The sequence below is a fragment of the Primulina tabacum genome, chromosome 11 (assembly GCF_025594145.1).
Source record: "Primulina tabacum isolate GXHZ01 chromosome 11, ASM2559414v2, whole genome shotgun sequence".
NCBI lineage: Eukaryota > Viridiplantae > Streptophyta > Magnoliopsida > Lamiales > Gesneriaceae > Primulina > Primulina tabacum.
The window spans coordinates 2163669-2188003 of record NC_134560.1 but is presented as its reverse complement, the minus strand read 5'-3'; the positions used below and the strand labels follow the sequence as shown (position 1 = coordinate 2188003).

Here is a 24335-nt window from a genome sequence, read left to right as displayed (position 1 = left end):
CTCATTTAATATATTTTTGTAAAAAAAAAAACCAAACAAACAAATTCTCAAATAAGCATGAAAATTTTAAAGTACTTAGTTTTACTTGAGAAGTACATAATTTCATATTGCAAATACTTGATTTGGTACATGAGATACTCATAATATGTAATTCAAATATGCAACGTAAGTTCACAAAGTGTTGGTCTTTCTATGGAAGATGCATTTGGATGACATATTCATCTCATTTAATATTTTTTTATAAAAGGAAAAAACAAATTCTCTGATAGACTTAATTTAATTGTGGTGATGATAGTCAAAACCAATTGATCTCGTTAGTAAACCAGAAGAACATATAAAAACAGAAGTTCTCGTATCGTTTTAACAAAGCAGTACTCTTCGTGTACTTATCAGATTAGAAAAATAGAAGCAAAACTTGACTTTTGCTAAATCAAAACCTATCGGTCATATATTAAATGTTACCGTTACTTTACCAAGTACGAGTATTAAATGCATCAGTAATGCTGAACAAAGTCATTTAATACGTTTTACCAAATGTGGTATGAAACAAGACTTATTGTTCTGAAGCTTTTTGCATAAAATTTTTTAGGTAATAAAGCTGATCCTATCAGATGTCAAAGAAGCCGTTTTATTTATAGACGTTGGATTCAAGACTTCTATAAATACGCAAGATCAACGACGTTTATAGGTTACCGAAACAACGTTTGCATTCTCCTATATACGAACGTCGATTTGAGCACTTAGACTTACTTATCATCTTCAAAGCTCAATATTGACACCATCAAATAATAATCGAATTTGAGTATTTAAATGGTAAAATCAAGTATTTGTGGACTTGTATTAGATATTATTTGTATTAATTTAGGTATCACATTATATACTTCTCAAGTAAAAATAAGTATTTTAAAATTTCAATACTTAGTTGAGAATTTGTTTGTTTTTTTTTTTTACAAAAAAAATATTAAATGAGATGAATATGTCATTCAAAACTTTCAAGGATAGATAAACACTTGGCGAGCTTACGATACATATTCGAATATCCAGTATTCTATTACATATTATGAGTATCTCATGTAACAAATTAAATATTTACAATATCAAATTAGGTACTTCACAAATAAAAACAAATACTTTAAAAATTTTATGCTTAGTTGGAAATTTGTTTTTTCTTTTACAGAAAAATATTAAATGATATGAATATGTCATCCAAATGCTTATTCCATGGAAATATCAATACTTGGTGAACCTACGTTGCCTATTCGAATATCTAGTATTTTAATACATATTGTGGGTATCTCATTTACGAAATCAAGTATTTGCAAACTCAAATTAGGTACTTCTCAAGTAAAACTAAGTACTTTAAAATTTTCATGCTTAGTTGAGAATTTGTTTTTTTTTTTAAATTATTAAATGAGATGAATATGTCATCTAAATGTATCTTCCATAAAAATACCAACACTTGATGAACTTACGTTGCTTATTCGAATATCTAGTATTTTAATACATATTGTGAGTATCTCATTTACGAAATCAAGTATCTGAAAACTCAAATTAAAATATTTCTCATTTAGGGAGTAAAATAAAGTATATATAGACTCGAATTAGATATTTTTTGTACTAATTTAGGTATCACATTTTAACTTCACAAATGACACATCAAAAGTCACTCAATATTACTTGAAACTATATTTTTTATATCCCAAAATAATCAAAATTTAGTCTTAAAAGGGTAAAATCAAGTATATGTGAAATCAAATTAGGTACCATTTGTACCAATTTAGGTAGCACGTTTTTTATTCACAAATCCCATCATCAAAAAATATTCAATATTATCTTCAAATTATATATTTTGACATACTCAATCGAATTTGAGTATTTAAAAGGTAAAATCAAGTGTTTGTGAACTCGAATTATGTATTATTTGTATTAATTTATGTATCACATTTTTGCTTCACGAATATCATCATCGGTGTCACTTAATATTAACTTCAAATTATATTTTGGCATCCTCAAATAATTGGATATGAGTATTTACGGGATAAAATCATGTATTTATATACTCTAATTAGATACTCTTTGTACCAATTTAAGTATCACATTTTAACTTCACAAATGACACAATCAAAAGTCACTTAATATTACTTGAAACTTAAGTATTTTCTTACACATTTGAAGTATTCAAATAGCCAAATCAAATATTTGGAACCCGAAAATAGGTATTTTATCGATCAAAATAAGTAATTTTTCTAATTCAACAATGAGTGAGAAACTGTGTTTTTTCAAAAATTAGATGACATGAATAAGTCATCTTAATGTATTTTCAATGAAAATACCAACAATTATTGAATTTATTGTGATGACTCGAAGATCCAGTATTTTTTTACACATTTGGAGTATTCAAAGAGTAAAATCAAGCATTTGGAACTCCAAAATATGCATTTTGTTAGTGAAAATAAATATTTAATCTTATTTCATGATGAGTGATGACCTATGTTTTTTTTTTAAAAATAAAATGACATGAATAAGTCATCTTAATGCATTTTTCATGAAAAGATCAACAATGACTGAATTTATGGTGAATGCTCGAAAATATAGTATTTTCTTATATATTTAGAGTATTCAAAGAGCGAAATCAAGTATCTGAAACCCCATAATAGGTACTTGGTATGTCAAAATAAGTATTTACTTTTATTCCATGATAATCGAGAAACAATATTTTGTTAAAATTATATTTTAAATGGAGAAAAATAATATAATTTTTGTGTATAAAATAATATATTTATTTAAATAATAAAGGGTAAAAATGTAAAGTTTGTTTTTTGGGTAGTTAAAACTAAATATATAGATATGTCAGGTACTAATTTCTAAAAAATAATGGCTAGGTACTGAATTTTAATTGAAACACTGACAAATATATTTTTTGGAAATTTACCGTAAAAAATTCAACAATAAAAATATCAAAATCTATCTATTTGATTCTATAAATTTGAATCTAATTTGTTTTATATGATATATTGTGGATATTTTTATATAGACAAAAATTTGTGTGAAACGGTCTTACAGGTCATATTTTGTGAGACATATATCTAATTTGGGTCATTCATGAAAAAATGTTACTTTTTATGCTAAGAAAATTATTTTTTATTGTGAATATTGATAGGGTTGGCTCGTCTCACAGATAAATATCTGTGAGACCGTCTTTTTTTCTGTAAAATTATTTTAAGAAAATTTGTTATATATAGCAAGTGATAATCATATTTTTTAAAGAGTAGGTCTCTTGTGAGACGGTCTCACGAATCTTTATCTGTGAGACGGATCAACTCTACCGATATTCACAACAAAAAGTAATACTTTTAGCATAAAAAATAGTATTTTCCCATGGATGACCCAAATAAGAGATTTGTCTCACAAAATACGACCTGTGAGACCGTCTCACACAAGTTTTTGACATTTTTAAATCTTCTATCTTATATTATCTACTTCTAATTTTTTTTAAAAAATTACTAAAGAGTAGATCTCTCGTGAGACGATCTAACGAATCTTTATCTGTGATACGGGTCAACCCTACTGATATTGACAATAAAAAGTAATACTCTTGGCATAAAAAGTAATTATTTTTCATGGATGACCCAGATAAGAGATCCGTCTCACAAAATACGACCCGTGAGACCGTCTCACGTAATTTTTTGTCATTACTAAATATATATACGTGCAAATGATACTGGCATTCATGAAATAAGAGTCCATGTAGTAAAAAATTTCCATAGTAATCTTTACTCTACAAAATAGTCTTGTGCCCATCAATAGCTATACATATAATTATCTACAATAAACATTATAAATGATTTGTCGAATATCTGGTTGATGGAGTAAGTGAACACTCATCATTCATTACTCATTAATTACTCATAGTTCAATTTCGTTCATTACTCATAGTTCAAATTTTCTTACAGACACCTTCTCTGACACACATGGTTTATATAGATAGTTTTGTGCATTTCATTACAACTGAAACGTTACAGAAAATATTAAATTCTATTATACAACATGATATTCCACACATTTGATCCTTCTAAGAAAGCCAACCTATTCAGGTTAATACACCGGAATCAGGCATGCTGCAGATGCCACAACAATGGATTTAAACAAAACTGAAGATGGGATTTTCCCTTTATCACTTCTCAAGAACAGTGCTGTATACACTGGTAGATTCACCAAAGCCAACAATCCACATATAGTAATCTGTGGCACAAACTTTTCCAACATCCCCGAGCCTAAAACGACACTCTTGATACCCCATCCAAAGCTGAAAAGGTTTAACAATGCGAGTGTTGAAATGATGACGAACATGATGGATGGGCTTCCGAACTCCATGGTTTCTTGCTCATACCTCTTCTGCACATCATCGTCAACTACCTTAGAAGTGACAACGAATGACGTCTCAGAGAGGCCTAAATGCCTGGAAATCGTGTCAAAAAAGGCGAAGAAATATGAAGTTGTGCGCCTTATGAGCCACATTCTTTGATAGTTCCACCAGCCCTTCAGGGTGTCACCACACGTTAGGTCTTCAAATAAGTTGTAGATCGTGTAAGCGATAGAAACATAAGCAAAAGGGGCAAACCAAAAGCTCGAAACCTGAGACATGCAAGAAAGTTATTGGTTAGGGGCAACAACCAGATGTTTTTTCAAGTTGCTAAGAAACAAGCACTTCAGAATTTGTGCCTCTCAACTATTTTTACAAATCCGAAAAAGAGAAACGGACGCATCATGCATGCAAAAGTCTAGAGATATCAAGAATCTTGAGGAACACATCATCGATCAATAGGTAACTTAATGAATCTGTGTAGAATAGCGGAAGAGTGTTTCTACTCATACCTCAGGGAACAAGGGCACTTCATGAAGCAAGCAAAGAGCAGGAATGATCACATAACCCAAAGTAGGCAATGAAACTGGCGCCCAGAGAAGGTAAATACAGTATCCCATTTGGGCACCCAACGATATTCTGCCACGGCCATAAACAAAGGGACAATACTTGGACAAGAAAATCTGAAACATGCCTTCAGCCCATCTCTTGAACTGAACAAGAGCTATATCCAAGGTAATTGGAGCAACGCCCAAAAAGGCACTCTTGCTTGGATTGTAATACACAGGTTTCCATCCCCTGCATTGGATTGTTAGGCCCGTCACTATGTCCTCAACTGGACATCCATACACCAATCCCAACTGTAAAAGTTAAATCCATATATCAAAATTAGTCGGGATAAAAGATTTTGTGTATGCAATAAGAGAGACAAACCTCTTTCCCCCACAGAGTGCCTTTTTCAGAGCTGCAGTTTGCTAAAACGTTTGATGCTTCCTCCAATTCTTCAATTGTTCTGCCGTTAATGTTGTCCTTGGCAGTGTTCTGTTCAATCCTATGATCCTCGGAATACTTCTTTCCAGATAGGCTTTCCCTTCTATGGAAGCATCCTGTACCAATATACAGAGCCCCACCAAAACCATCTAAACCCGAAAGCTCGAACTTCAAAAGAAATTAGGAAAGATTATAGTCCACCATTTTGATTTCCAAAACAAAATAGGAAAATATTTTGCTATTCTTCCTGGAATCGTCGGATTTATGAAATTGATTCAAACTTAAGGGTGTTCGATACCCTTTGGTTCAACATTTACAACTTTTATTACCCAAAATACGATTAAAACTTGAAAAAGGAAATAAAAAAGGTACAGCATACTTGATTAGTCGCATAGGCAATATTTGCATATATATCATTTTTGGTGATGTTGCTGTAGCGTTGAGGATACTGGACATATGATATCGATTTTCCTTGTTTTTCATCTAAAAAAAAGCATGATGCATCTTGTATAGCATCCGGATCATTCGCATACATATCACAGTCAAGATTGAGAATGATTGGTGCATTGCTGATTTCTGATGACACTCTAATCTGCAAAGAGAAAATGAAAATGGTGATTGCTTACAACGACAGAACCTTACTGCTATGATTTTCGTGTATCATTCAACAATAATTTCAAATTTGCCGGTTAAACCTAGATTTGGGAAGCGGACTTAATTTACCAATGCATTCATCGATCCAGCCTTGAAGTTGTGTGCCCATCCAGGTTTCTTTTCCCGCGACAAGTACACCAGTGTGGGTAATCTGTTTCCTTCTATATCAACCGAGTTGGGGTTCCATCCATCTATCAGAATCTGATACTCAGATATAAAAATTTCGACTTGATTCTTCATCAGTAACAGAAAGAAAAATAAACAAAATTGTATAGAACCGAATACTGAGGAGATCACCTGCACAATGGATTGATGATCCTGTTTTGTGACCTTATTATCCCATTCTGAGAACCCTTTGTGTTGATCCTTAATTTCTTTAGGAATGAAACTCTTTTCCGCTGCTGAATCGATTCGGCATTTCATATCTACGTACATTCCCTAAAGCAAAGGAAAAACAAGAGTTTTCACACTCTCATCCCTGCCAATCATGTTTAGTTCTGGTTTCATCAAGGACAGAGCTGAATTCACCTTAATGCTAATCCATTGTCGCGAGAAATTTGACTCGTTTGTGTCGATATTCTGAGAAAAATAGACTTCAGGGGCCCTTGGCTCCACATTGTATTTCTTGCAGAAAGGTATCCAGTACTTCGAAAACTTAGAAACCTCAAGTAGAGCATAGAATGTTAATTCCGAACCACCATCATCCGACAGGTAAAGGCTTAGTTTTTCAGATGGATAATTGTACGAAATGAGTGAAAGAACCGTGTTGATCACCAACGATGGTGGTTCCAAAATGGGATCAGCTGTGCATACAAATATATCGACCCCCGGCATCTTGTTGGCACAGCTAAAATTACCATGATTGCAGTTGAAAGACAGATTAACAATGGATTAACCAAAACAGGTAACAAGATAAGAACATTTAAACAAACAATATAATTCTTGGTTTTCCAAGAAAGGGGCGACACTATATATGATTCAAGTTGACCGGATGGCAGGTTGAAACTTATTGAGATGAGCAAATAGGGTCCCCAAACTATTTCGGTACACAAAGAGATTGGGTGTTTGACTTGGCACCACGACTTCGAGTTTTAGGGGAAAAAATTTAGAAAAAATTAGTCAACTTCCCTCTCCACTCGCCACCCCCAGATTACAGACTTTAGCATCAAATAACTTATCCTCATCAATACCAGATAGGTAGCCAGGCTACAATACTAGCTTGTTTCCGAACTAGAATGAACTTCCATTTTCAGAAAAATACAAAAGATTCATAAAAATCAACCTTAAATAGAATTAAAACATGTCAACCATAAAGTTATATCCTTAGCAAGTTCTACTGCGTGAAATCTTCATATATGAGAAGATTAGTGAACTGAAAGTTATCACCTTGCTGACAGCTTTTCCTTAAAGGGTCTCCGATAAACAACATGCCATCGTCCAGCTTGGGTGATAATCCAGTATAAACCGAACAAAACCTCCGAAAAGAACATCCCAATCCAAGCATATCTTCCAGATTCTCCTGTTCTTGGGATGTGAACCAATCTATATATCCATATCAAGATTATCCCAGTAAGTATCGTCGAAGAAAAGAGCTTGTAGAGAGCTCTGCCTTTGGCTAGTTTGGTCTCGAACAAAGTAGCTCCATTTTCTTCTCCGTCATTGGCAGCCATTTCCTCACGAACCTGCGATGGTGAAAAACAAAAAGACTCTACTCTAGATCTACCCCCCAGTTTTTTAATGATTATTTTCTTCCTTTTGGAAAGTCTAGCCTGATGTGAATCTTCGCTTATATATATTTTATTAGATTTTCACTAGTGTGATGTAGTTCTTTGATGGTTACCCAAACCAGCTTGTTTGGTTCTTTTTGTTTCCAACAAATTGCTATTATGTTGTGTGAGTTCCAAATGGTGAAACACTTGGCATCTCATGCTCAACTAAATTTTTTCTTCAACCATAATTTTTTGTTGAGTATGGATAGTGAAGAGGCATCATAAATTTATATTTGCGAGATTTGTCGACTTAGTATATATATAATATGAAAATTATTATTTTTTGCATAAAAATAATAATTTTTCATTGGTTGTCGGATTGAAGATTTGTTTTACAAAATTGACAGAAAGACTATCTCGTATAAGTTTTTGTATAATTTTTTTATATTTATGATAATTTTATATAATTAAATTATTGATATCGAAAGAAATAAAAATAATAATTGAATAGAAATTATTTTAATGATAAATTCATTATTATAATAATAACAATAAATAAATACTTATTATAAATAATAAAATCAAATAGTAATAATAATTAATGGATAATGTTAGATAATACTTATTGATTATATAATAATGGAATAAATTATAAGTTTATATTAGTTAAAGTAAAGCATGGAAAATAATTATTTTTTGTAAAATTATAAGAATGAGAAATTAATTCATGACCATCCTTATTCAAAATGGATTGAATGATTTAAGATTAATTTTAAAACTAATGTATTTCATGGTGTAGCTTAGCATTTAGTTTCTATATAGCACATAAAGCTAAAAAAAAAATGTATAGACATACAATTAAATTTTATATGTTAGGTAAATATTTATAAATTTATGCTCAATCGAATTTGGATATGTCAGCACTTGTTTGCGAGTTTCATAACTTTCTGCGCTCTTAAAAAATGAGGTTTTTTTTTTTATTACGATGAGAATCACAATTATTAAATAAATTATATTAAAAAATTAATATGATTAAATTCATCCAAAAAAATGTTTATAATATATTCTATCTCGATATAAATCTATTTCATGTTATGTACATGATACATACCATATATATGATCAAGTGATCACCCATATGTAGCACGCGGTTCAAAATAAGGAAGGCCGGTTTTTCCCTGGTCAGCTTTGGGCGGTGCAACTCGCTGACCTGGCAATCATCCTCTCTCTTCTCTGATTTGATCGTCATTTTTTATGAAAAAGGCAAGAAATTCGAAGTCATCTCCCCAGTTGTTTTCTCGCACACAACCGTGGAATTCTTACTTGGGCGAATTCTTCTCCATTTTCTTGATTTTTCCAACCGAAGATCGAGTTTGGGATAAAAGTTTTATTTCTCAATCGCTTGAGTGTTTGGTTGTTGTTATTGTCTACAGACCCTGAGAGGTGATTTTCTTGGGGGAACCAGAGTTGCAGAGTCTTGGAGTTTAGTTGGTTGTAGTTTTTTGTGCAGTTCGCGGATTCTGTGAAAAGGTTCGGCCTTTGGGTGTCAGAAAGATTGGTGAGGTTTATCAAGATACTTCACCATCCGACGATTATATATATATTTTGTTGTTGTTGGAGAAAACCTTTTTTAGATTCAAAAGCTTTGATGATTTCTAGGGTTTACGTTGACGTTTTTGTCTGCTCTAACATGATAAAGGTTTTTGAGTGAATTATTGGGTTTGTACTTTTCATCCCTTTTATCTATTTTATCAAGTTTGTACCCTTTTCCATTTAGTGGTTCAATAATTACTCTATTAACGTGGATTCAGGCTGAAGCAAAAGTTTTTCGCCAGAAAATTAATATTTGACATTTTTGCTGGAGCGTTTCGGGTAAACCTTGATCAGCTGGTCCATTGATTTCTAATGGTTCTCATTTTATTTATTATTTGTCATATTATAGTGTATTTACGACTCTCATAATTAAATATATAGTTAATCTACACCAATAATTGATAGATATAATTTTCTCCTCTCCTCTCTTGTTGGAAAGAAATAATTGGTAGAGAGGAAACTTTACTTGACTGGAGCAATAAGTGTAGGAGGAAATTTGAATATCAGTGGGAGATTTCTAGAAATGACGTGTTCAAATTTATTTTTTGGCAAAATTTTACATGGCTTTCAGCATATGGTCCTGATCCTCTCGCTTACTGAACGAGTGGGGTACTAGCATGTATTTAATTACGATTTTGAAGTTGTCTTAGTGACATAAATGTTAGTGCTTTTGATGTCTGTGTGCTTTTTTTGTTGTTTAGGAATTTAATGGCTGATCTTTCTGATTAAATTGCTTTTTTCTTGAAACTCCTAGTAACTGTTTTGGTTTTTCTGCACGCAATATAATTCAAGTTGAATAAATCAGCAACCAACCTTAGAAATTTGCGATAGGATTTTTCCTTAGTTCTATGGTGGCTTATACCTGCTTAATAAGGCGGTCATTGCCAAGTATATTGAGCAACTCATATATATTTCAGATAAAATTTCTGATAGAGGCTACAAGTACCTATCAAAGCATTGAAGTAATAATATCGACACTTTTAAAGCTGATATAACTTTTCCTTTCACATGCTGAAGCAAGCATTAACCTTTTCTTCAAAATCTATCTTGATGGTGAGGATTCATGGTATGACCAATGAAATATCAGTATGAGAGCCATACTTCCCGTTAAATTGTTAGTTTATGGTCATAATAGAGCAAGTGATTTTTTTGTTCTGTCATTCTTTCAAGTTTGATTAGAGACTTACTTCTGTCAGGTGAAATTTGTTTCTCATTTCTTCAGAAAATGTCAGCAATCAATTTCTTCCCCCGAAATCAGTTAATTCCTCTTAACTTAAGAAGGGGATTGACCATGATACTTTGAAAATTGATATTTTCTCATGAGCTGAATCTCTTGCGCTGTTTGTGTAAAAAATTGTTAGTGGCATGTCCTTCACTGGTTGATAGTAGCTGCTTGAGAACCCAAACCTTGAACTTGGATGTAATATTAGTTTAATAAACATTCTCCAATGTGGTAGTAAATATGTTCCATATACCCGTATTAATTGTAACTCGTTACCTGCAGAGTTTCTTCAGTTGGATAGATTGTGCTTTGTTTTTCTTTGTAATAATATCATTGATCACCCCTTTCGTCAAAATTGTGTTTCATTGGCTGTTCTTGACATGTGATAGTTGCAACAAATCGAGCGAAGAATTATGGTGGCGAAAGATTATCATAAAACCAAAGGTTCGGCTAAAGCTGAGGTGGGAGAAATCGACACCAGTGCACCGTTTCAATCTGTCAAAGATGCTGTCAATTTATTTGGCGAAGGTGCTTTTTCTGGGGAAAAGCCAGTCATAAAGAAGGCAAAACCACAATCTGCAGAAGTATGTTGATTTCTTCTTCTTATTTTTTTGCCCCTACTTAGTATATATAATTATCATACTCCATCCCCACTATTTTCTCTTGTCAACTTCAGATTCAAGATTGTTAAATATGTGTATTGTTTTACCTCCAGTGTAGAAGTTTGTGATAATTATCTTTTTTGTACATATTTTGCGTACAGAAGTTGAAGTTTGAGGTAAGGGGCTTGAGTTTCATCGAAAGTTAACCTCATGTTACTATTTAATTGCTATTAGATTGGCTCTGCATTAGAGTCTAGAGAAATTATTGTTACCTCCATTACTCTCTTTAACAGTAATTTCTGTAGTTATACGATTTGTATGCATCCCAACAAATAAATATTAGAAAGCATTTAGTGGTTTGTTTCGCTTTACCAAACAAAGAAAAATTGCTATGACATAGTAAACTCCCCTGGCATGATTTTGTTGTTGAAGATATTGGCTGTGGATGGTAAATTTGACATTTTTTTCTGCTTGCTTACAATGGATGTGGAATGTATGATTGATTGATTTATTTATTTGTCAGCACAATGGTTGGATGCTCTTGTGCTGGGTTAGTTATATGTAAAAACCATAAATTTATGATGAACCACCAATTGCTGCTGCACATATACTAATTTGGTCCTCTGCCCACATGTTTTTCGTTCTTTTAGAGAGTGCTGGCAAAAGAGACTCAGCTTCACTTGGTTGAGAAAGAGCTTAATAGGTTGAAAGATCAATTACAAAATGCGGAAATGACCAAAGCTCAGGCTCTTGCAGATCTTGAAAAAGCTAAATGGACTGTTTCAGATCTTACCCAGAAATTGAAAAGTATGAATGAATATAAGGATTCAGCAATTAAGGATTCAGAAATCGCTAAGCATCGAGCAAAGCTACTTGCAGAATCCAACAACAGCAATTCTAAAGTAACCGATGAATCTTCAAATATAGATCTTGAAACTTCTAGAGTTCAGTATATGGCTATGGTCACCGAAGTTGATGCGGCAAAGCAGGAGTTGATAAAAACACGGCAAAATTATGATGCATCTATGAAAGATAGAGACATTGCCAGCAAGCAAGCTGCTGAGGCAAATGATTCTTCCCAAGAAAATGTAGGAAAATGTGGCGAGTTATCCAAGGAAATATCTACTGTTCAAGGCTCGATTCAGCGAGTGAAGCTTGCGATAGCTCAAGCGAAGGAAGACGAAACAAAGATTTGTGATGACAAGGAAAAACAAAAGCAGTTACACAAAGTAAACCACGGCGAGACATTTAAAAAATTGCTTGCTTTGAAAAAAGAGATAGATCCTGAACTTGTTAAGAATCTGGAGACTCAATTGAGCGAAACCTTGTCGGAGACAGAAGGTTTAAAAAAGGAAATGGATGGTAGAAGAGATACGGACCTTGATTCTGTGAAGGCTGTTACTTCAGAGTTGGATGGTGCTAAAGAATCGCTGCATAAAGTGGTGGAAGAGGAGAATACTTTGAGAAATCTAGTGGAGACCCTTAAATCGGAACTAGGTGACATTAAAAAGGAGCACTCTGAGTTGAAAGAGAATGAAGCAGAAACAGAATCCATTGCAGGTAATCTGCATGTGAAGCTCCGAAAAGCAAACTTTGAGCTTGAAGAAGCACTTTTGGAAGAAGCAAAAGTGGCGGGTGCTTCTGACGAAATGATCGCTACAATCCGGCAGCTTGCTGTGGAGAGAGAAAATGCGAAACTTGAAGTTGAAGACATGAAGCAGCAAGCAAAGGAGCTTAAGAGAGTAGCAGAAGCAGCCAGAATTGAACTTGAAGAAGCAGAAACGAAACTGAGAGTTGCTTTGCATGAAGCAGAAGAATCGAAGGAAGCTGAAGCTAGAGCCCTTGATCAGATCAAGATTTTGTCTGAGAAAACTGATGCAGCCCGTGTCTCAACTTCAGAGCCCGGTGCCCAGATTACAATATCAAGAGACGAGTTCGAATCACTGAGCCATAAGGTTGAGGAATCTGAAAAACTAGCGGTTATGAAAGTTGCAGCAGCGATGGCTCAGGTGGAAGCAGTCAAAGCCAGTGAAAACGAGGCTCTACAGAGATTCGAGGCTACACAGAAGGAAATCGAGGACATTAAAGCTGCTACTCAGGAGGCGTTGAAGAAAGCAGAGATGTCCGAGGCAGCCAAGAAGGCAGTTGAGGGAGAACTCAGAAGATGGCGTGAACGGGAACAGAAGAAAGTAGCAGAAGCAGGGTCTCGAATTCTCGCTGAAACGGAGAAGCCCCTCGTATCACCCCCTCCCGTGTACCAATCCCAGAAGCAGAGGCCTCAAGAGACAGTCTTGCAATCTCGAAAGTTAGAGAAAGCAAAAACATCAGTAGCCAAGAAAGTGCTAATGCCTAGCCTCACTGGGGTGTTTCAAAAGAAGAAAACCCATGTCGAGGGTGGTTCTCCTTCTTATTTGCCTGGTGAGAAACCGGCTTGGTGAGTGTTATAAACAAATTTTTGTGCAGTATGTTCGTCTTAAGACAAACTAGCTCTGGCCATCTCTTGTGTATATTTTGGGACCCGTGGATTAATTATTTTGAAATTTCAGCTCTAGATGGTTGTGTTTTTAGTTCATTGATGGTGTAAAGGTGCCTACTAGTAATGTCAGTCTGCTTGGTGAGCGTTTTAGGTTGCTTGTGGAATTCCAATACATGCTTATTGAAAAGTTCGTTCATTTGACGACAGTTGGTTTTTTTTTTTTTTGGGACGTTTTATATCAATTTTTAAGCAAAGAACAGTAAATGAAAATACCAGTTTTTCCACCCCCCTTCTCCGGCTATCTTCATACCAAAAACATATCTTCCCAACCTTATGAGATGTTATAATTTATTCACATATATACCCTAAATTCTCAAACGTTGTATTTGTATTAGTCAAAGCAGTTGCAAAGATAGGGTCTGGTCAACTGGTCACTTTTTTGGAGGGGAATGTGTTGATATTTTGCAGAGGTCTAACAAAGTTCAAAGCGTGGGGAAAAACTTTGTTTCTAACGAAAGCATAAAATGAGTTGTAAGATCTTCGGTTGACAATACTAAATTAAACGTGTAAAAAACGCAAAAAAAAAAAACGTAACTTTTTAAATAAATTTTCAAGTTAGAATTTATTTTTTTAGGAGAAGTTATTTTTTGTTTTAAATAATAAGTTAGTGATATAAAATTACATTGAAAACATTGAAATAAATGTGTTCCGAACCCTCTCATTCTTTGAGACTAAGAGATGATATTTAACTCTACAATAATTGACAAATTTTTCACTCCACCCAGTTTATAATTTTGAAACTTATGTTTTTATAACTTGAAAATTTATGCATTTATTCTTGTACTTTGAATGTTTAAGTATTATTTAATCTCGACTTGATATAATTTAAATTGTAATAAAAACTATATTTAATCTGGTATTAAATCCACTTTTAGAAGCTTATCATCATGTTGTGTGTGTTTTAGAAACTTGATATTTGTTTAAATCAATACAAAATTGTAATTGACATGGTTAGTTCTTTGTTATATTTAATTGCTATCAAATAATTTAGTAGTGTTACAGAAAAGTAAAGATTTATCGATCATATTAAATTTTTTTGATGACGTGAGACTCACAATCGCTACTTTTTCAATATTAGTGGATAAACTTTCGAACTAAGGTAATACATGCAATCCATGCTAGTAGATAAATCGCACTGACAAGCTTCATGTGACAAGCTCCTCAAGAATATGTTGACATGAGAAATCGAACTTCTAAACATAGAATTTTTAAATTTGTGAAAGTAGGCTTTATTTTTCGACTAATTGCAATTCATCGTGAAAATTTTCTCTCCGAAAAAACATATTAGAGAAAAAAAGGTTTTTGAAAATTTTAGATAATTTCTGTAAAAAAATCATTAGGAATGGTATGGGCGTTGAATGTGAGTTGACACCAAAAAAACAAAACCTCCAACGACCAAAAACACACTCGCAAACTCCTCTACTGTACAGGCATCCAATGTCAAACACGCTAATGGCCAGCAATCGCGACGATCCACTTCTACTGCTGAGTGCGCACCAACATCCTGCCTCGTCTTCCTCGCCCGCTGCTGTCTCCGACCCCGACAGTTACCTTCTCGACGCCTCCCAACTTGGTAGCGCCTCCGGCAGCTTCCAGAACGATGGCTTCCTCGGCGGGGGATACGATGCTGGATTTGTTAACGAATCCGAATATGGCTTCTCCCGCCCCGATTTCAGGCAGGGTCCGCTTGTGGGAACTGTGGAGCTATACGAGCGCCACGTCTTCTTGTGCTACAAGAACCCTCAGGTGTGGCCGCCTCGTATTGAGGCCGCTGAATTCGATCGGCTTCCCAGACTTCTTGCTGCCGCTCTAGCTGCGAGGAAGACAGAAATGAAACGACAGGTAGAAGGTTTTTGTTCTTTCACGTGGATTTTGTGCGGCGGTGCAACGTCTGTTTCTGTCGTTCTTTATTTTTCTTCGTTAGAATGTTGATGAATTATGGCAAGGTTGTTGATGTTTGATGAGTTTGGAGAAAAATTGAACCGAGTTTTGATGTAGATTTAGTTTTTACATTTTATGTATGTTTGTGTTGGGAAGTTGTTCGATGGGCGTGCGGGTTATGCATCAATCTTATCGGCATGATGAGATTATTTTTATTACCGTGTAAATTTGATAGTTAGAATTAGTGAAATTGCTCTGTGAAGCTACTTGAAGTCTCGAATTATTAGGCTGGGTTCTTTTGAGTTTTGACCATTGTCTCAACTTATGTGGAATATTCAGACAAATCTAGCTCTCAAATGTCATTTACGTTGAAAGCTTCCAATCAAAGTGTACATGCGGCAACAGATCATTTTGGGCATGAGCTCAAACTTTCAACTTGCAACTCGCTGTTTCTTTGACTGGGAAATATGGTTCGTTATAAAACAAAATATTTTCTGTACTTTTGTGTGCTTCAATGGAATAAGAAACGAATGGAGGTTGGTTTTCTGTCGAGAAGATCACCTCCTCTGCTTCTAGAAGGGTCTTGGATTTATCCCTGTGAATACCATGGCGATGTGTTTCCATGATAAGCTGTGAAAAATCAGGCTTGGTTCCTCTTTACTATGTTTTGAATTATCCTTTTTATGACAAACAGTTTGTTACAAATCTTTTCAGACCCGTTTGACTATATGTGAGGGACGCGATGGTACTGAGACATCGAACGGTGATGTGCTAATCTTTCCAGACATGATTAGATACAGGTTCAAGTTCATCTTCTACTACTTTGAAAACCCATTGCATTCCTTTGTATTTTCCACGAAAGATTGTAAGTTTGAATAAAATTACAGGAGATTAACGCATTTTGATGTTGATACATTTGTTGAGGAGGTGCTCGTGAAGGAGTGTGACTGGTTGCCTGGAAGCCCAGAAGCTTTGAGGGGTTGTTATATTTTTGTATGCTGTCATGGCTCAAGGGATCGACGATGTGGTATTTGTGGACCTTCTGTTATCAATAAATTTAAGGATGAGATAGAATCACGTGGTTTACAAGGTAAAGTGTCGGTTGGCCCCTGTTCACACATTGGAGGGCACAAGTATGCGGGTAACGTGATCATTTTTGGACCTAACATAAAAAAAGAAGTCTCTGGCCACTGGTACGTGGATAACTAGTTCTCCTTTACCTAATGTTATTGAGCAGTTTCTCCCTTTCTCGAAAATTGCCTGTACACTAATTAAACGATGATAATATTGCAACTACGCTGCAGGTACGGGTATGTTATGCCTGAAGATGTACCTGTTTTGCTTGAACAGCATATTGGGAAAGGAGAAATTGTTGATTGCCTATGGAGGTAATGTATAGCAGACAAGTATTAGATTTTCTTTACGAGCTTGGCCCATAAATATTTGATTATTTTTGCAGGGGACAAATGGGATTATCAGAAGACGACCAGAAAAGGTCACAGGAACTAAGGTTTCAGATTAATGGTGAAACATTTATGAATAGGATCCCAAATGAGACTGTAGGAGTCACCAATGCAAAAGCGAGTATGTGCGCATCTCAAGCAGATGGCACAGCATGTTGTCAAGAGAAAGATGGCTTCTCTTGCTGTCAGAACCCTGTCTCAAAAGGAAAGGTGGATCCTGAGTCTACCAAGGTTGCTGAAAATGTTACTAACGAAAAGAAAAGGCGCTATAAGAGACAAATTTCTCAAAATAATAGTGGAAATGGAACTGGTCCTCATAAAGTGTGCTCAATGCCTACGTGGTTGGAAACCTGGGAGCGTGAAGATGCATATGCTGCACTAGCCGTTGTTGGTGCTGCTGTATCAGTTGCATTTGCCTATAGCTGCTACAAACAGTTGAGCTGAAATTTCATGCTATTGCTGTGTTGTCATTTCTGTGTGTGGTTAATTTCTGTTCAAGTGTGGTTCCGTCATGGCTGAAATTATAGACGATTGTCTTTAAGTCGAAAGAATTTGATCCATCTGAATATATCTGTCTTGTAATTTAGAACCATGGGAGACCGTCGTATTTGGTGTAGGTATTTCATGTAGGTTCAACGTATAGTATTGCTATTTTGTACAGTATAAGATAACTTTATTGTTTCCATTATTGGGCTTGAAAGATAAAAGGCATCTTGCTTTGATAATATCATATGATTTGTACCAAGTGGTAACAGATGCATAATACAAGCGAGTTTGAAAGTAGTTAATTAACTGAAAAATAAAAGGCATCAGATGCACGGAAGCTTCATCTGGCTCCACTCCCAAGTAATCTTAAGCTCTTGTAATGGGTGTGCAATCCCATTTTGCATCCCAACTCTTTGAATTTCACTTTTTATAGTTTTGAGGGATCTTAATGTCTACTGGATCAGGCTCAGGAAAGTCCACATTGAATGAACCATGTCTGACTGGTGCGACTATCTCCACCGGTTTGGCTTGCTCCTTCACATAGTTATATAGCTGCTGATGATACAGATGGTCCAACGAAAAACAGTCACTAACCATTCCATTCCTGGCAATCTTGGATGACCCTGAGCCTCCCCTTCGGCAAAAATGTGGGAGAGACTCGTGATCCATAATCTGCACGTGTCGCAATGGTAAAAGAATGACAGGAGTTTTCTGGATGATTCCTATGTCAACTAATTTTTTAGTGGAGGTGAAGCACCATTTTAATATTAATACTGGGGACAAATAAGCATGTAAAGGGAAAATGAAATGGCAGTCTGGTTACCAACAACCCTACTGACTCCCTCTCCTTCCGCCACTGATTGCACTTGCCTGTACTCATTGACCAGAAGAGTGGCCTAGAGCCTGAAAGAACCTGCACCTTCTTCCTAGTTCTCTCATGCAGAAGAGGTTTAACAACCTGTAGCAGCAGAAAATTATCATATGAATGTCGCATATTATTGGAGATAAACAGAAGGAATGCTTCAGCGCAAACCTTCCAACAAGCTGTAAATATGTATGGGGCATTGACTATGTAATAAGTGTCCGTCTTCTCGGGATAGTTCAGGTCGTCAATAGTCGATATCGCAGACAATAACTGCAACCAGAAAAGTATATTAGTTCAAGACATGAGAGGTTCAAAGAGAGTGGAATTCAATGAGTGAGCGTGGCATTAAAAATAAAAAGAAAAGGTTACGGACACCTTAATTTGATTCAACGCAGAAAGCTTTAAACGGGTCATGTCCAAAATCTTCATGCATGTGCCAATATACCGTCCAATTTTCTTTGTTGCAGAAGGCTATATAACATGAGCTTGATTAAGTCAACTAGATTAAGAAATCGCAACATCATTTTTTAACATTAAAGTACGTAGATTCTGAAGCTCACCAGTATGACACGATCTCTGTATTCATTCATTTGGATATGTGATAAAACATAACAATGAATCTGAAACAGAGAAAACCAAGAATTAGTAAGCATAAGATCTTGACAATAGTTTCCACAATAAAGAACATAATTTTACACATTTCCAAGAGCTGCAAAGTTTCCTACTTTCCGAGACACTCACAGCTTTTGACTAAAGCATCAAAAAATGAAATCTTACGGATGCTTTGTCATATGTGCTAAGACCTACGCCAATGGCAATTCCAATAAGATTTGAAATTGTTTGATCATATCTTCCGTTATAAACATCATTGTGCTTTCTTTCATCATGTACATTTTGGCCGATAGATTCAGGCCAGACTTCAAACTTTTACCGTGGTTTCCTCGTGATGGGTGGGCCTTTCTCACAATAACCTGCGGTTCTGGTGAAAATACAGGCTTCTATTCTGTTCCTATATATACAAACCTCCTACTGAAGAAAAAGACACTACCTTTCTTGGATCTTTTGTCGATGAGTTTAATACTCTTGATGGGAATAAAGAATATATTTGGCTGATTATTTCCATGTATAGATATTTAAACTTAATACCCACTGATGTGATCTCGTTAAAATAGGTGAGCCGGGTACGGGGCTCCAACGGACCAAATCAATAATTTATAATGTTTGGGAATTTGAATGAAGATAATGGCTTGGATCAACACCTGTAAACAAGAAAGTAACTCGTGAATGGGCGCCGGAGGGATGTCCGACGTGGCCACTCCGATGCTTAAGTCAGCAGGCTTTTTGATGAACACAAGCAATATTTGAGAGGAAATATGTAAGTGCTTTTAGTTCAAAGATTTCATAATCATTAAATGACTTTAATACCTGCTATTTATAGTGGAAGAATGGGTAGTTACCTTGATTACCACACCACCTACTAAGTCGGTTTATCATACTAGCTTCTGATGACTTCTCGAACACTCCAAACCCAATTGGTTCTGACGGATTAGACTGTATGTATCGATCACACTCGAATGTGGTGCAATTCTCGAGGTGGCCTGGGTAGTTGGTTACCTGGGTACCTGTATGAGAAACCGGGTGGAGAAGAAGTGCCCGGGCAGCTGGCTTCTGATCCGGGCTATTCAACCGATAACCCGGGTCATCATTAACCCGGAAATGGGTCACCATTAACCCGGACCTTTACAGGGGTATCATAACACATCCTAAAAATAGTCGGGCTAGAGCTTGACTCGCTGTCCCGATCAGTCATGCATGTTTACTCCAAAACATATCCCAGAGTGAATAAGAGCCTTGGGTCTCTAAATATCCTGCAGAAGTGATGAGGTGTCAGGCTTCCATATCTCTCAGGTTTTGAACATTCATCGTTTAGTACTCTCGGGAAATCCAATGAATGTCATTATGCTGCATGCGTTAACAGTGACACCGTCGAAAATTGTTCTTATTCCGAGGTAATAATGAGCATGTTTCCTCGATACCCGTACACATCTTTTCATCTGCCTGCTCAATTTCCTAGATTCCCTCTGATCGTCCGATTGGATTCGGATCGACGATGGAGACTGATTCCTTCATATATATATATACAGTAACCTGCTTACCTATTCTCCAACATTCCATCAATTCAGTCTTCAAGAAGTGCAATGGCGGGTTCCAGTGGTTCGAAAGCTCCCGACATGGCAGCAGAGTTTATGCAAACAGCTTTTGAGAAACGAAAATCTGAATTGGAAGATGAAGTCTTCCAAAAGATCCTCCATTACTGGGAGGAGCTGCAAGGACTTCAGCTTCTTCACGAGTGGGAGGAGGCTATCACTCCTGAACTGGTGGCCAAGCTTGCAAAGTATCGGGAACGCTTGCAGATTTCTGATATGGAGGACCTCTTTGAGGACGACTTTATCCTCCAACTATTGCTTCATAAAGAGAGGAGGACGCTGCAGAAGATTGCCGACTCCGCTAGCTTTATGAAGGCGTTCACTGGTAGCTCTGTAAAGAGTTTTGTGATTAAGTGGATAGCCTCTGTAGAAGAGGAATTTTTTAATGTAACGGGTAAAGAATTCCCGGAATAATAATAATAATAATATAATAATAAAAATGCTTATCTAGTTACTCTTATTGTCCGTATTTCATTGACACCGCATGATATATGTACCATAAAATGAATCAGAATAAATATCTAGAACTGATAAGTGATCAACTGAAAAAACCGGGCCCTAAAATTCCCAGGGCTCAAAATGAAGTACCGGGGCCTTACTTTTCCCGGGATTAAGATAAGATGCCGGGGCCTCAGACCTCCCGGGCTTAAGATGAGATCTTGGGTAACCCACGGGGTGCCATGATAATGCGTGCCCTTTCTATCAACGATCAGGAACGTTTCGTATTTCGAGGAGCCGATAAGTCTGACATTTTTAATTATTGCGTGTGTCCCGTCGTAAGCCTGGTACAATTTTCTAGGCAAATCGTGGTCGTCCATGCGTGCTTTTTAAATAAACAGCTGAGATCTTCCCCCACCGCCTATATATACTAACTAACAGGTTTTCCAAAAATTACTCTCAAATTCGAAATTGCAGCGAAGCTCTTGCGAATTCTCTTCTCGAGACTCTATTTGTGCGAGATCATTTCCGGCAACCTTCCACCGCATATATCGTCGTAAGTTTTCTTCTTTTAAAATGTCTCACTCCACTTCTTCCACCTCAGGAGCGAATGCGCGAGGCTCTCCTAGCGCTGAGTCTTCCGCACTTCGTTCCGATTCTCCTCCCTCTCCCCCACGTCGCTCCATCACCCAACCTTCTAAAAAACCAGTGGCACTTCCAACCAAACCTCTTTTTTCTAAACCTTTATCTTCTGGCCACTCCCGGGCCCGAGCTCTTGCGAAGAACAAGGGTAAGGGTAAAGCCAAGGTCTCGAGTCCTCGGGCGGTCGAGATCCCGGGAACTCCCTGGTTCTCCTCTATGCGAAGCGCCTTACGCTTGGGGGCAGATGAGGAACTCCGAGCGCTGGGCAATATTCCTTCTTCCATTTCTATCTTGATACCTGGGCCCTCTGATAGGGCTGATAACCCTCCTCCTAGGTACACAACTTTCTTTCGGGACCAGGTTAGGAATGGTCTTCGGTTTCCCGTTCATCCCTTTTATATTGATGTTGCCAAATTTTTTGGTGTACCTGTCAATCAATTTCATCCCAATTCTTTCAGGATTATGGCCTCGGCCTATGTCCTTTTTAAAATGAATAATCTTCTCATCATCCTCCTCATCCTTCACTATTATTTTTCTTGCCATTTCGGGGATAATGCATTTTTCCCTTAAATCCCGGTTAAACGCCCGATTCCTCGATGACATCCCTTCCTCTCAAAAGGGATGGAAAGGAAGATTTTTTTACATCCAACTCCCGGGTCCTTTACCCTGTCTAACCCGGTTTCTCCCTTCCCTTCCCCAACAACCTTCCCTTCCTCCATCCTATAAATTTGAGGAGCCTTTCCTCCTGAGTCAAACCCTCGTGGAGGGACACAAGTACTCCTCTTCCATTCTTATCTCAGAAGAGAACTTAGTGGCCTACGGGTTGAGTGCTCGGGCTGAGGACCCCATAGACCGGGTAATTGATGAGGTGGCTGGCTCGGGCTCTCAACTCGGTACATACTTTATCTTCTGTGCTTCCTTATTCCTTTATCCTGTTTATTTAATGTATCATAACCCTGTCACTCCTCTATGCAGATAACTTTGAGATGCAAGCAGCTTTTGCTAAAAGGCGTGCAGCTGAGAAGGCAGCCCGAGAGAAGGAAATGGCGGCTCGCCGGGCAGCTGCGGAAGAAAAGAAACAATGGGATGCAGAAGCGGCAGCCTTGAGAGCTGAGGTGTCCCGGGAATAACCTCCCCAGGATGGCGCTTCCCGGGCGATGACTGAGAACTCGGAGGAATCTGAAGATCTCATTCCCCTCACTCAGAGAAAACGAAAAGCTACTGCAGAACCCGAGCTGGTTATTCTCGAAGACCCTTCCGAGGGTGACCAAGGCGCCTTCCGATCTGCTCCACCTCCTCCTCTCCCCCCCCAGTCTAATGAAGAACCTCGCCAAGAGCTCCCTCCAACCGACCAGCTTTCTCTGGCTAACATCTTCTTCGAGGGATCTTCCTCTGTTGGTGTTAAGCGTTTCAAGAAGGTGCTCAGCCCTGCTGAGATAGCTATCCTGAAAAGCACTCCTTCTAGTGTGAGGTTTTTGGAGGGGTCCAACCGTCTTCTGTCTGTAAGCTTTATTCTTTTATTTCTTTTCCCTCTCTCTCCCTCCCCCCTTTTTCTTTTTTAAGATTCCTTCTTGTCCAGGCTGCCCAGATGCTAGTTTCGGCCTTTGAAGAGGTGGCAGCGGTGGCAACCAAGAAGGGTAAGCAAGCCCGGGCGGCTCAGGATATTCATGACCATCTCCAAGGAGAGATAGCCCGGGCTCAGAAGCTTCACGAGGAGACAACTGCCAGTCTCCAAGCTTCCTTGGAAGCAGCTAATCAAGAGCTGGCCGCGGCTCAACTTTCTCGTGATGAGAGCATAGCCCGGGAGGAGGCTTCTCAGAGGCAAACTGCGTTCCTGGCATCTCGGATTAGCTATCTCGAGGATGAAGCCAGTGCCCAGCAACATCGAGCTGAAGTTGCTGAAGATAAGCTCAGACTTCTTCAGCTGACCCATGAAGAATGGAGGACTATTTTCCTTCAATCGGCGGAATTCCAAGCAGCTGTTGAAGATAGGGCCTACAAATACTTTTCGATTGGCTTTGAGAAATGTCAGGAGCAAGTTGAGGAGATAGGTCTGATTCCGACAGATAAGGAGGGCTTTCCTGATATTGATAAGGCCATTGCTTCCCTTCCCAAAGATGATGCTATCGAGAAAGAGGCTGAGAAGACTCCCGGGGAATCCGGAGAACCATCAGGGCAGCAGAATTTAGAATAGGCCTGTAATTTACTCTGTATTTTTTCCTTTGTATTTCTTGCCTTTGAACTTTGTAAGGAAATGTTGATTTCTTTCCGTCGCTGTGCTTTTTTCAATATGATTTTTGACAATTTTTCCGCAACCCGGGTAATGCAATAACTTATGAGTATTTCTTAGTAGGAGAAAACGGTAATTTCAATCGAATACCCGGGGTCCCGGTCCATACGTTAAATAAGTAGCTTAACTAATACTCCAGATGTAGAGATTTAAACCTGAACTCAAAAGGAGTATTTCTTGGATTCCACAAACCAGGGTGTAGTGCCCTGAGCTTTTAAGAACCAAGGTACGGAGCCTTGGGCCGGGGATCATGTCCCGGGACTTGGGAATGGTCGAGGTGTGGTGCCCCGAGCCAGGGTGTAGTGCCCTGGGCTTTTTAAGAACCAAGGTACGGAGACTTGGGCCGGGGATCATGTCCCGGGACTTGGGAATGGTCGAGGTGTGGTGCCCCGAG

The 24335-nt window shown here is 37.3% G+C and overlaps 4 protein-coding genes across 8 annotated transcripts; 2 read left to right on the top strand and 2 right to left on the bottom strand.

Annotated features, from left to right (window-relative positions):
- Positions 1-3898: 3898 nt before the first annotated feature.
- LOC142518345 (cellulose synthase-like protein E6) lies at positions 3899-7775 on the bottom strand. Its single transcript, XM_075621105.1, has 8 exons — positions 7394-7775; positions 6536-6854; positions 6305-6445; positions 6077-6208; positions 5733-5945; positions 5297-5521; positions 4876-5223; positions 3899-4635 (listed from the first exon to the last, which is right to left on the bottom strand). Exons 1-8 carry the CDS (start codon positions 7675-7677, stop codon positions 4096-4098), a joined length of 2202 nt encoding a protein of 733 aa, XP_075477220.1. The 5' UTR covers positions 7678-7775; the 3' UTR covers positions 3899-4095.
- A 1074-nt stretch (positions 7776-8849) lies between these two features.
- Positions 8850-13811, top strand: LOC142517723 (WEB family protein At5g55860-like). 5 transcript variants are annotated; one of them, XM_075620115.1, is made up of 4 exons: positions 8854-8979; positions 9150-9274; positions 10921-11115; positions 11784-13811. In XM_075620115.1, exons 3-4 carry the CDS (start codon positions 10945-10947, stop codon positions 13569-13571), a joined length of 1959 nt encoding a protein of 652 aa, XP_075476230.1. In that variant the 5' UTR covers positions 8854-8979; positions 9150-9274; positions 10921-10944; the 3' UTR covers positions 13572-13811. The 5 variants fall into 5 exon arrangements, with proteins under 5 accessions (XP_075476232.1, XP_075476229.1, XP_075476231.1 ...); XM_075620117.1 differs by having other exon boundaries at positions 8850-9246; XM_075620114.1 differs by having other exon boundaries at positions 8850-9274.
- Positions 13812-15021: 1210 nt separating this feature from the next.
- LOC142518618 (uncharacterized) lies at positions 15022-17602 on the top strand. The gene is made up of 5 exons (XM_075621409.1): positions 15022-15511; positions 16265-16350; positions 16438-16743; positions 16855-16938; positions 17010-17602. Exons 1-5 carry the CDS (start codon positions 15107-15109, stop codon positions 17455-17457), a joined length of 1329 nt encoding a protein of 442 aa, XP_075477524.1. The 5' UTR covers positions 15022-15106; the 3' UTR covers positions 17458-17602.
- A 303-nt stretch (positions 17603-17905) lies between these two features.
- LOC142518441 (phosphatidylinositol/phosphatidylcholine transfer protein SFH2-like) lies at positions 17906-20092 on the bottom strand. Its single transcript, XM_075621230.1, has 8 exons — positions 19979-20092; positions 19388-19473; positions 19142-19241; positions 18925-18984; positions 18740-18835; positions 18533-18634; positions 18323-18457; positions 17906-18171 (listed from the first exon to the last, which is right to left on the bottom strand). Exons 1-8 carry the CDS (start codon positions 20090-20092, stop codon positions 17920-17922), a joined length of 945 nt encoding a protein of 314 aa, XP_075477345.1. The 3' UTR covers positions 17906-17919.
- Between the last annotated feature and the right edge of the window lie 4243 nt (positions 20093-24335).